At 44.9% G+C, this 12,928-nt stretch overlaps 1 protein-coding gene across 4 annotated transcripts in view; it reads right to left on the bottom strand.

Moving 5' to 3' along the window:
• Zc3h7a (zinc finger CCCH-type containing 7A) overlaps positions 1 to 12,928 on the bottom strand; it is a 37,314-nt gene that overhangs the window by 23,175 nt on the left and 1,211 nt on the right. The window contains exons 1-4 of one of the 4 annotated variants that reach the window (XM_013517895.1): positions 7,449 to 8,219; positions 6,350 to 6,417; positions 1,988 to 2,089; positions 1,216 to 1,255 (exon numbers count right to left, since the gene is read on the bottom strand). In XM_013517895.1, the coding sequence (XP_013373349.1) occupies positions 1,216 to 1,255; positions 1,988 to 2,055 (108 nt within the window). In that variant the 5' untranslated portion in view covers positions 2,056 to 2,089; positions 6,350 to 6,417; positions 7,449 to 8,219. Of the gene's footprint in view, positions 1 to 1,215; positions 1,256 to 1,987; positions 2,090 to 6,349; positions 7,428 to 7,448; positions 8,220 to 12,928 lie in introns of those variants that run through there. The other 3 variants (XM_013517898.1, XM_013517897.1, XM_005391159.2) reach the window with 3 other exon arrangements.

Genomic DNA, 12,928 nt, shown 5'->3' with positions numbered 1-12,928 from the left:
GTCCTCCTGCCTCCTCATCCTCCGGAGTGCTGGGACTACAGTCCTGGCACTACAGGCATGTGCCACTATGCCCCGCACTAAATCATTTTCTTAACAAGTATGTACACATATTCTTTTGGTGTGTACAACAGTTTTTAATTTTCCTTCATGATTTCTACCATTGCTTTAAAATTTTAAATGCCTCTTTGCCATCGTAAGATCATATCCTCAACTTTTTTGCCTCATTTTCTAAATTCACTTGTAAACTGAATATCTTATTAAAGAAAACAGGACAGATCAACCATTACTACTTGGTATGACATGTGACTTGACACTTAAGCCCTGTGGATCTGAGTTCCACATGTGGAACATGAAAGGGTTCTTGCTTGAAAACTTCACGATTAGGGAGGAAGAGCAAGGAAGACATGAGGCAAAGGGAAGGAACAACTAGAAGCACCAAGACCCTCCATGATGAGAAGCCACAGGTGAGCAGCGGCCAGTGGCCAGCGTCTGGCCCACGGCCCACGTGCTGCTTCTCCCTTGTCTCTTGCCAGCAAGTTCATCTCTTCCTGGCTGCCAGCCATTGCCTCTTTACTGTCAGGAATTTTCCTCAAAATAAAACAAGACACATCACAATCTCCTTAACTTCCATCCCATTTATGTGCAATAAAACCAAGTGTAATTTGCAAGAGGTTCAAAAGAAAAACTAATTCAAAATATATTATCAAAGGAAAGAAAATATATGACAAGCCAGGTATGGTGGGAGGCTGAGGCAGGAAGATCACAAGTTTCAGGCCAGTCTAGGTAACTTAGCAAGATCTTGTCTCAAAATAAAATAAAAAGGTCTGGGGATATAGCTTACTGGTAGAGCACTCCTGGATTTGACCCCCCAGTAACACTTAAGGAAAGGAAAATAAGGAATTATGCGCACCGCTCCCCCCTGCCCCCCAAAAAACCAGACTGTCCTACAGAATAAGGGGTTGGCAAATTTTCTCCACAAATGCCCGGACAGTGAACATTTATTTCAGTGTTTGCAGACCTATCGTCCCTATCCCAACTACCATAGGTCGTAGGAGTAGCCATACATCTGAGTGTGGCTGTTCTCCAATAAAACTACATGTGAAAGAGGGAGGCCACCCAGATCTGGCCCACAAGGCCAGGGTCTGCCAACTCCTGTCACAGAGCACAGCTCACAAGCACTGGCAAATTTTCACCAGACTTTCCCAGGATCATTACCGCATATTGTTCTTGGGTCCCCAGATATGACAGCGATGACCTAAGAGGAAAAAAAACAAATCAACTGTAATTATCAGGTTCCTACTAGAATTTGTTCAGCAAGAAGTCATCCTAAAAGTATCATTCTATTACCTTGTTGCTGGCTGAAAAGGTATTTTAAAGGAATACTTCTCTTTTACTGGCATGTGACTGTAGTCATGTAGAAAAAATCTAAACTATTCCTAGTATTTTCTTAAGTACAACACTTTCCTTTCAAATCTAATTCTATTAAAAGAAGGCCTAATTCTTCAAATGCCAAAAAGGTTAAAAATAGTACAGAACCACTAACACTATCTGATCCAATTTACTGCAATGAGAAGACAATGTCTCCATCTCAGAAAGGAACAAAGAGGTCGCTCTGTCCTGAATGTCCTCCCAACCCAGGACGGTCTGTCACTGACCCCTTCCTAGCAGGATGGTCTGATGGCAAAATCCCTCTGTGCAGACAGATGCTTTAGTCACTTTTCACTCAAGTTCTTCAGTCGAACATTTCTGGAGATACTAAAGGGTTTTAGCCTAAAAAATCATCAATAAGAGGATCCACTTCAGGAACAGAAGGCAACTCAAAATGGATACAGGGGAAGAAAAGTAAAGCACGTGCCATTTGCAACCCAACTGAACAGGACCTGTTAAACGTGCCTAAAGAGTTCTCAACCTCTGCAAAATGTTTGGGCCCTGTAAGAGAACCTCCACCACGTGACAGAAACCCGGACATGAATTCCCCGGTGCTTACTGTATGAACTGCAGTCCTTCCTTAATGCTCTGCTGTCTTTTCCTTCTCTCCTCAGACACGCTGGACATGTTACCCAGCACATCCACTTTCTAAATGAGCAATCTGGAAAGAAACAAGGTACAAAATTACCTCAGGTGCCAGGGCTCCTGAATCCCCATTACAACAATTGTCGGTCTGCCCATCTCCAACTTAGGTCTGGGGGTCCTGGGTCCCCAGGACCCACTGGACACTTGTGGATGCCCTGTGGTCTGGTGCTCATGAGCAGAGGGTATTCATCCTCTTTAGGGCTGAACAGCTATGCAGATTCTGGGTGTCTCTCCTAAGTGGTCTCCGTGAAAAGCCATTTTGCTCCTCTCTCCTTTCCTCTCTGGCTACAAGTTTTATTCCTTTCCTGTCTATCCACATGTGGAAGCTGCCACCTAGAACAGTCCCGGCCTTGTTTTGCTTCTGGAAGCGCTCCCAGAAGAGAAAAGCTTTCACATCCGCCTGCCTCCAAGGGAGTTTGACTTCCTTGTAAGCAGAGTCTAAACCTTATAAAAGTTTGGTTACAGAAACTTCTGAGATAATCCTTGCAGATGTAACTGATAAAGCCGTATCTAAAGGCACTTCAGTTGGAATTTTCTGGACAGTTAGGGCTTGCCTCCTGTGTCACACTGATAACGTCAACGTGTCTGTCCCCTTGGTGCTACCCTTGCTGATCACACCAAGCAGGTCCAGCAAGTTAGAAGAGAGCCACAAAGAGGCCTGGGATACAACACTGCTCGCTCATGTCCTAAACCTGAGTCTCTAGCTCAGCATTCTGGGCCAAACAACTGCTTATCTGCGGGGTGGGAGGTGTGGGGGGTGCAGTGCAGCACAGGACATTAGCAGCTTCTCTGGCCTCTACCCACACACCAGTAGCACTTTACCCTGCCTCACCCCCAAAGTGTTAACAACCAAAAACATCTCCAGGTACTGCCAAATGGCTGTGGTCAGGGGGGTTTGCACAGTCACCCTTCGCTGAGAACTGAGACCTGAAATTAAGGAGACATCTTCTCACATAACTCATGTATTTGAACCTACGTGACAGAAAATGAAATTCCACCTATACTTCAAGTGCGTAGCTCAAATTTTTTAAATTTCACTATTGCTTAACACTTGTAGCTGTATTATAAATTCACCTCTTTCAAAGTGTGAGGGTGGGACGGAGGTTGGTTACTGGCACTAATCCCTGTCCCCTTTTAAACACCTTCAGTCTGGGCTGGGGGGTGTGGATTAGTGGTGGAGCACTCGTGCACACTTGGTGAGGCCCTAGGTTCCATCCTCAGCAGCCCCCTTCCCACATTGCATCTTGTAGCCCCCTTCCCACGTTGCATCTTGTAACTCAAAGCTGCTACTTTATTGAAGTGTTTCCATGGGGAAAGACAGGATGGCTGGCGTGTGCTTTCAGACCCTCCAGCAAACTACAAAAGGGGTAGGGAGAGCAGGAGATGCAACAGCAGAATGTTGGTAACTAAAGGTACGGAGTACTGGACAATTCTCTCCACTTTGGGTGTATTTGAAATTTTCCAAAATAAAGCTTAAAAAGTCTGTGACAGTGAAGTAAAACAGCACTATTTCTGGAATTTGCTTTTATTTATTTATTTATTTTCTTCTGGAACCGGGAATTGAACTCACGACGTTGCGCTTGCCAGGCAGGCGCTGTGCCGCTGAGCTAAATCCCAAGCCCCCTGGAATATGCTTTTGAAATAGATGAGCAAAAAGGAGAGTGGAAAGATGGAAATGGAGCAAGAATATCAAAATATAGACAACTATTCCAGCTGGGTAGCGGGGACTCATTGCGCACCTCTACCCACTTGTGTATGTCTGAGTATTTCCCTAATGAAAGATACTTGTTTTTTAAACTGATATTTGTGTGCACAGTTATTCATGGAAGGATTATATGTAGAGAAAAAGATTAACTCAACAAGATACAAAATCAACATTAAAAAAATCAATAGTTTTTCTGAAGACCAGCAATGAATTGAGAAAGAAGTCAAGAAAAGCAATTCCACTCACAATAGCTTCAAACAAAAATAAAACACCAACTGGGTATGGTGGTACATGTCTATAACAACAGCTTCTGGGGGGCTGAGGCAGGAGGCTCACAGGAGACCAGCCTGGACAATTAGCCACTTGATGAGACCCTGTCTTAAAACAAGAAAAATTTTAAAAGGGCAGAAGGCTACACAGAAAATTCAAGACCAACCTAAATTACATGGCAGGACCTTGCTCTTAAGAAGAGAGGAGGGAGCTGTGGATATAGTTCAGTGTGAAAATCCTAGGTTCAACCCCCAGTACCACCAATAAAGAAAAAAAAAAAAAAGGTGGGTGTGGTGGCACACGCCTGTAATCCCAGCTCAGGAGGCTGAAGCAGGATTGCTGTGAGTTGAGGCCAGCCTGGGCTACAAAATGAGTTCGAGGCCAACCTGAACTGCCTAGTGAGACACTGTCTCAAAAAGACAAAAAAAAGCTCATGAATTTACTGAGTGAAAAGGTATCCACTATACTCCATTAAGTGAAGTAACAAGTTACAGCCAGGCATGGTGGTGCGTGCCTATCATCCAGCACTTCGGAGGTTGAGGCAGGTGGATCACTGTGAATTCAAGGCCAGCCTGCACTACATAGTGAGAACCTGTCTCAAAAAAATAAAAATATAAAAAAAAATAAAATAAAATAAAAGGCAATAAGAAAAAAATACGTAAAGACCAAGGATGTGGCTCAGTGGCTGCATGCTTACCTAGCATGTACAAAGTCCTGAGTTCGATCCCAATGCTGGTACTAAGTTAATCAATTAAAATTAAAAGTCTATGTAGCCCTTCCTCGGAAAAAATGACTTAAGGCCCGAGATTTTTCCAATCCATTTAGAGCAGGACTAAGCCAGACATGATGGTACACAACCACAGTGCCAGCACTCAGGAGGCTGAGGCCAAAAGGGTGGCGAGTGTGAGACCAGCCTAGGTTAATACTGTGTGGAGTTCCAGGGCAGTAGGGACTACACTGCAGTGAGAGCTTGTCTCAAAATGACAACAGCAACAACAGTAACAAAAACAGGACAAATTTCTCTTTGCTTTTTCTTTGGAGCAGTGGAAGGAGCCCAGGGCCTTTTTCTTTGGGGCTGTTACAGATGGAGCCCAGGGCCTTGTGCATGCTAAGCACAAGCTCTACCACTGAGTTACACCAAAGACCAACTTTGACAGAATCAGAACTCCAGAGCTCATAGCAGACCGGAGTAAGAGAAGGATGCCAGGACCAATCCCACTCTCCCTCAGCTCTGACAGGCTGAGGTAGGTAGGGTTCAGTCTGAGGCTCAACTGTAGTAAATCTGCTGGCTAAGAAGGGAGTAATGATAATCCACGGAGTTAATAGCCTTAGAGCTATTTCCTCAGAAACTGCTAGAAAACTCTAACCTCGACCTCTTACAAAGGGCATGGGGCAAAAAGCTGACAGCTCAAGTAAATCATTAGAAGGAAATAAGATACAGATGTTTTTGGAAGTAACAAATACATTCCTCCTATCCGCATATTAAGATTCTGGAACATAACATCAGGGAACAGTTGGTAATCTTTTAACGCTTCCCCAAGTCTTAATGAAAAATTTCAAATAAACAGTAACATTCTTTATAATGACCCTGCCCCCACACACTATCCATATTCTATAATTAATATTTTCTGATATTTATCATCTACTAGTCTTTATCCTGCTGTCCTCCTATCAGTCCATTTTATTGTTTTGACAAATGTCAAAGGGAGTTGCAGACATCAATTGCAATTTATTTCGAAGTACCTCATAATACACACCATTGCCAATATCCCCCTCCAAGGTAAAAAGAGCAAATCTTTTTTGTGGTGCTAGGAATCAAAACCTGTAGCCTCAGGCGCGCTCGGCAAGTGCTTCACCACTGAGCTGCATCCCTTAATGCACAACTGAGAGACTCCTGTAATCCAGATCCCGACCAACACCCACCTCCTCAAAGAGATCTCAGTCCCACCTCCACCCCAGGCAGCCACTGTGCTGATTTTTTTTCCATTACAGAATAGTTTTATTTGTAAAATAAATCCTCTTCCTTTTTTTCAAGAAAGAAAATTTTTAAACATTTTCCACCTTATTTTTGTGGGTTTGTTTTTTTTTTTTTTTTTTTTGCATTGCCGGGGTTCAAACCCAAGCCCTCAAGAGAACGCTAAGCAAGCCCTCTAGAGCCACATCCCCAAGCCACCATCTTATTTTTGTATCCTGCAATTTTTTTTTTTTTTTTTTGAGACAAGGTTTCACTATGTCATTCAGTCTGGCCTTGAACTCACTATGTAACCCAAGCTGGTCTCAAACTTGAAGTGATCCTCCTACCTTAGCCTCCTGAACGCTGGGATTGCAGGTGTGCACCATGCCTGGTTCACCTTGGATCCTGTACAATTCTAAAGTGAGGAAAATTTTGTGAAGTTCAGCCAATTGTCATTTCTCTCCCTCAAACTCAGCTACAGTTGACAGTGTCCACTCCTCCTGGAAACCCTCTCCCGTCCCTTCCTCTTGAAGCCCTGGCCAGGTTTGCCTCCACCCACAGACCCTTCACAGCCTCACGCTCCATCTCCTTGGTCTTTCTGAAACGCAGGAGCTCTTGAGGCTTTACTTGAGCCCTCTGGAGGCGTCCCACACTGGCAGGATGTTAATGACCTCCCCCTGGGGCCCCCACGACTCCCCAGGCATCCTTGACAGCTCTGAGGGAGCTGGAGACACACCCTCTGCCCTTCTGAGATTTCCACTTGGATGTCACCAAGATGTCTCAACTGTTAAAAATGTATTGTAATATGACAGCGAAATGGGATGTCTCCTTCCTCACCCTGTCACATCTGGCCACTCTATTTGTCCTACTTAAAGACCACCAATCATTGTTTCCAGTTTTGTATCTTGCCAAAGGTGTATTACAGAACAATTCTGTATCTTGATTATGGTGCCAGGTACATGAATCTATGCACATCTAAATACAACTGCACACAATAAGAACAAAGGAGTGCTAGTGACAAAAGAGTGTAATCCCAGCTACTCTGGAGGTTGAAGCAAGAGGACAGCCTGGGCAACTCAGGGACACCCTGTCTCAAAAAACTAAAAAAAGCTGGACATGGCCCAGCAATCCTTGGGTTCAAGGCCAATACAGGGGGAAAAAATAACAGTAGGTCTGTAATATGGTCAGCAGTATTATGCTAATGGCAACTTTCTAGTTACAATGTGAACTATAGTAATCTGTCACAGTAGGGAGGCAGGATGAAGGGTCCATGGGCTCTGTGCACTCCTTCTGTAATCTCCTGTGAGGCTGTACCTTGAAGAATTAAAAGTCTTTTGTGCACACGTTCTTTTATTGTATAAACCAGGGCTGCTAGCATGTTCTGTACTTCACTTTTTGCAGTAAACACCCAACCTTGAAGGTCATTCCACATCAGTACAAACATACAAAGTATTCCAGGATATAGTTGTGCCGTAATTTAATCCATCTCCTTGGCAGATGTTCTACTTGTTTGCAGCTGGGACAGTTCACCACACACAGGGCATTTCATGGTATGTAGAAGGATCTCTTTTAAAGAATCTCTGTAGGACAGAGGGCACACATTTACTATGCCAGCTATTGCTAAGGTATATCAAATGACACGCTGCCAACCAACAGAGGATGAAGCAGGGCATGGTGGCGCATGCCTATAATACCAGCATGCCGGAGGCCGAGGCAGGAGGATCACCCGAGTTCACTATAAAGTTATAGTGACATTCTGTCTCAAAACCAAGACAAAACAGTGCATGAGGGCTCCAGTTCTACCACTCAACCAAGGAATTAGCAATTGTGTCCCCTCCGTCAGTCAGGGAGGTGAGCAGCTGTGAGAAGGGTCAGGTCTGATTTGTTCCTCATCAGTAAGGCTGTACCTTTCCAGAGTAAGGCACAGTACCTCCCTCTTCATGAACCCTCTCATGACCTGTGCCCTTTTAATCAACGAGGATGCACATTTCCTTATTTGTGAAAGCTCTTTATATTTTGAGCAAACACATAAGATGCACACTAAGATGTTACATTAGTATTTCCTCAAATTTGATGTCAATCATTTGACTTTGGTTATGGGAGGTTTTGCGGGGGGGTGGTGCTGGGGAATCAAGGCAGGGCCACCTGCATGCTAGGCAAGTGCTGTAACACAGAGCGGGACTTTTCAGGACAGCACAGTTATGGTGCTTTTTCACAGCAAATGTTTTATTTTTATTGGGGTGGGGTGTGAGGCAGGATCCTGTGTAGGTCAAGTTGGCCTCAAACTCAGGGGCTTCCTGGCCCAGCCTCCCAAGTGCTGTGCTTGGAGCGCCGAGATTACGGGCATGTGCCACCATGCCTAGCTATTAACAGCACATTGTCATGCAGAAACTCAATGAAATAGGAGTCAGTTTCATTAAATTAACTAAACTCCTATAAACTGACATAAAATCTTTTCAGGTCAGTTGACTTAAAAATATGTTCCTCACCTGGAAATACGAATAAAAGTTCTGGATGTTCCTTATAATTCCTTAGAGGTTTAGTCAGTGCCTGTTAGGTGAAACTCACTGTCCTAATGTCTAGTACAGTGCCAGGAAGGAGACAAATATATTCATATCCATGAGCTTTTAGCCTTCAAGGGTAACATTAGACACTACTCCCACTAGCAGAGCACAGGCACTAACTGAACAGGACTGCAACGTACTGAGAAATAGAAGCTAACATTTGCCCTGATGTCATGCGCTATGCTAAGTGCTTCGGGTGTACTGAGTCATTTAAATCTGATAACCTTAAGAGACAGGTGCTATGAATAAACAGAAATGACATCCCTGCCAGAACCACACAGCTAGGAAGTGGCAGAGCCTGATTTCAAAGCCAGACAGGCTGGCCCCAAGCACAAACATTTAACTGTCTCGCAGTTCTGCAGGGCTGGGATCACATGGAGGGGAGCCCCTTCTGTCTCAGGCGGCCCAGGCAGGGTTCTGGCAGACAGGTGGGCACTTCAGCCATTCAGGAGAAACGAAATAAACACACTCACACAAGTGTGCACAAAGTCATGCTCAGGGGATGTCACTTCAAGCAACTTAGAGCACTTTCCCAGGAACACAGTGGACAGAGAATCAGGATCAAACTCCAGGGAAATATATGTCCATCTTCTATCTAGAATAGAATGTGTTTAGATAGAAATATTTTATATAAAGCTGTCCCAACTGCAAGGCATTAACACAGGACCAGAAGCGTCCCATGAAGGCAGCACAGAGGTCATCAGGCACAGTGTGTGTATTTTTGTCTAAAAAGGTATCCCTGAGTTTTGAGCTAAAAATTACAATTACCATCTATGTTTACTCTTATCTGAACGCAGGTTAGTATAAAGGCTTTAAAACAACTACAAAGTCCTTACAATAAGATTATGGCCAATCTTTTCTTGCAACAAGTAACTCACTGACTCCTGCAACATTTAGCAGAGTCCTGGGGTGCCACGCCCAACCCAGCAGGCTGCCAACCCAGGGGAGCCATTTTTCAGCCCATTCCATCACCCAGAAATGCCAGGCGCCTACTACACTATGAAAATTGCCTCCTTTTACTGAAAATAAAACTTCATGATAGAGGCTCTGTCAAACAGCCTCAGGAAGGTATTCTGATGTTTTGGCCAGGTTTTCCACCCCCAGAAACTGCTCATTCTGAAACTGCTCATTCTGAAACTGCTGGTGGATTTCAGATGCTGTAAGTAGTAAAGCATATGTCAGAGCCTCCCAAAAGCCAGCCTTCCTAGGGGGCTCTCGGGGAATCACACCGCTCAGGGGAACTGCACCCACAAACCCTCTGCAGGAGGATTCAACAGAAAAGTCTGACTTCACTGCAAGTCCTTGTGACCCACAATTTCCCTGGGCTCACTCAGATTGTCATGGTGTGTCCAAGACCAGGTGAGGTCTTCCTATCAGAGTGAAGTGTTGACACTTGACCCCAACACACTCGTGCCTTCTCACCAAATATGACAGGTTAACATTTAATTAACTTAGGTCTCTTCATAGAATATAAGTTTTGTGTTTTTCTATTTTTTGCCCCCCTCACCATTCCATTCATGGCTCCTGAAACTTCATGGGGTACATGAAATTAACCAATGCCAAGTAAGTAAAAACACAATGCTAAACTCATAAAATTAAAAAGCACACTTCTTGTTGAGACAATCTGGTAGAGACAGGTCACCTCATTTCTTTACATCGGGACTATCACCTCACTTAATAAACTGTGTGTGGCAGAGAAAAAGAACTAAAACATATATTATCACCAGCATTAATTTAAAAATTGAATTAACATTTCAATATTTCTCCCTATCTTAATGTTATCTAAAGTTTTTTCTTGATTTGTAAACATTTCAGACTTTAAAAGAAACAAATTTCACCAGGCGTGGTGGTGCACGCCTGTAATACCAAAACTCAGGAGGCTGAGGCAGGAGGATCACTGTGAGTTCAAGACCAGCCTGGACTACAAAGTGAGCTCAAGGCCAGCCTGAACTGCATAGCGAGACCCTGTCTCAAAAAGACAAAAAAAACCAAAACAACAAATTTCACTACTAAGATTCTGGAGAAAATGTATCTTCACTCAAATAAAACACTTTAAGATATTCTGTAGAGTTGGGCAGGGTAGTTTACATCTGTAATCCCAGCGCTCTGGGAGGGTGAGGCGGGAGGATTCCAAGTCCCAGTCCAGCCCAGGCAATTTAAGAGGGACTTTGTCTCAGAAAATAAGAAGGGCAGAAGATCTAACTCAGTGCAAAAGCCCTAGGTCCAATCCCCAGTACAAAAAAGAGAGAGAGAGAGAGACAGATTATTTAGAAGACAAGTTTCCTCGTATCATACTGTATCTAGAAAGCCCATTCCAGAGATTTGTGGCAACAGATACAGACATGGCTTTTTGTTCGATTCCATTATCAGAATGTTCAAATTCTTCCTAGAGTTGAGAGATTCTATCAAAATTGATTTCTTCCACTTAAAACACATTTAACCCACCCAAATCGGCAGGTGTTTTATTTTTATTTATTTTTTTTTCCCCGGCAGGTTTTACAATTAGTCAAAATTAAGAATTGTGGGGCCACGTGGCTAACAAACCAACATTCTTACTGGCAAAAACTGACAGAATTGGAGGAAGGAGAGAGGATTCAGGGAGTAACTCCCCACCTAAAGTCACAGCAACACAGAGCAGGGCAGGATCTCTCCAGGATATGTGGATGGCAGAAAATCAACAGGCTCTTTGCTGGATAGCATTCATCCTCAGTAACATGATCTGATTCTCAGAGGGACCTCATCCAACCAGTCCCAGACTCCAGCACACAGCAGATATGGAGGGGAAATTTCTCAAGACTGAAAACTGTGTCCCTTAACTTGAATCATTTTGCAAATTAGGACAAGATCCCTACTGAGCAATTCAGCTCATCAGTTCAAAAGAGGGTGAGAGCACGGCAGCAGATTCCTTGAGCGCCTCCAGGGAAGGAGGCCACAAGCCTGCTTCCAGAGAAGCAGGAAAAGGCTAGCAGATGGCAGACAGAGGCTCGGCCCCTCCCCCATTCGGATGCCCCAGTTGAGAGCTGTCCAACAGAAATATATGGCCAGCCACACAAGCCATTTTAACCTGCCAAGTAGCTGTGCTACCGAAGCACAAAGAGATTGTTGACAGTAATTCTGACTTTATATTTCAATCCAATACGTCCACAATATTATCATTTCAACACATATTAAGTACCGTACAAAGGATTACCAATAAAGGGGTTTTTTTTTTGTTTTGTTTTGTTTGTCTTTTTGAGACAGTCTCTCTATGGAGTTCAGGCTGACTTTGAGCTCACTTTGCAGCCCAGGCTGGTCTCGAACTCGCAATGATCCTCCTGCCTCAGCCTCCTAAGTGCTGGGATTATAGGCGTGCGCCACCACTCCTGGCCTTTGAAGTTTTTAAAATCTTTTTTAAAGTTCTTTCTTCTCGTGCTGTTTCTATTTTTAGTTTTTGGTACCGGGAATCAAACTCAGGACCTAGCGCTTGCCAGGCAGGCGCTGTGCCAGTGAGCTATATCCCCGGTCCACTCTAGTGCTGTTTTTAAAGTCAGACTTTTAACATCACACCAGGAGGACATCACCATTCGTCCTACCCACATTGAAGCAGTCAGTAGTCACACATGGCCACTGGCCTTCTTCGTGGACAGCGCAGATCCAATGTGAGCAGACCCTTACTTTTTAAACGCATAATATGGCTAGGCGTGGAGGCTTACGCCTGTAACCCAAGTACTCTGGGAGACTGAGGCAAGAAGACCCCAAGTTTCAGCCCAGCCTGGGCAATTTAGCAAGACTCTCTTTCAAAATATAAAATAAGGACTGGGGATGCAGCTCAGTGAGAAGGTCAAGGGTTCGATCCCCAGTACCGCAAAAAATAAAGGAAAAAGAAAAACCTAACCCGGGTCCCCTCTTTCATTCCTCAACACGGGAGGGGGGGACCTGAAAATACCCGACTCTGATAAGCTCACCCAATCAGGACGCAGGCGCCACCCCCGCCCCGCCCGGGCCCGCCAGCCTGGCCACGCCCCTGCGATGACCACCCCCTAACCGGAAGCTCCCACTAATGAAAACTGACAGATCTTCAGAGGGTGGGGAATAGAAACCTAAAACTGAGTCACCCCAGCAGCGCAGGGACCGGAAACCAGTGGTCACTCACCGTCCCGCGCGAAACAAGGAGGGACTCGCCCGAAACGGCCACTTCCCGCCCCTGGGCCCCCAGACTTAATCCGGGGCGCCCCCTTCACCGGCACACACAGAGATAACGAAAAAATAAAAGTGTTTCAGTGCAATCACCAGAAAGGAGACCGCTCGCCAACAGACGCGCGCGGGCGGGGTCGCGCTCCCGGGTGGGAGGGGGCTCCGCGCGTCCCCGCGCCCCGGTCCCCG

Source organism: Chinchilla lanigera, unplaced genomic scaffold, assembly GCF_000276665.1.
Source record: "Chinchilla lanigera isolate Chin_1 unplaced genomic scaffold, ChiLan1.0 scaffold00041, whole genome shotgun sequence".
Classification (NCBI taxonomy): domain Eukaryota; kingdom Metazoa; phylum Chordata; class Mammalia; order Rodentia; family Chinchillidae; genus Chinchilla; species Chinchilla lanigera.
Note: the sequence above shows the minus strand (reverse complement) of the source record. Positions and strands in the feature narration are given on the sequence as shown.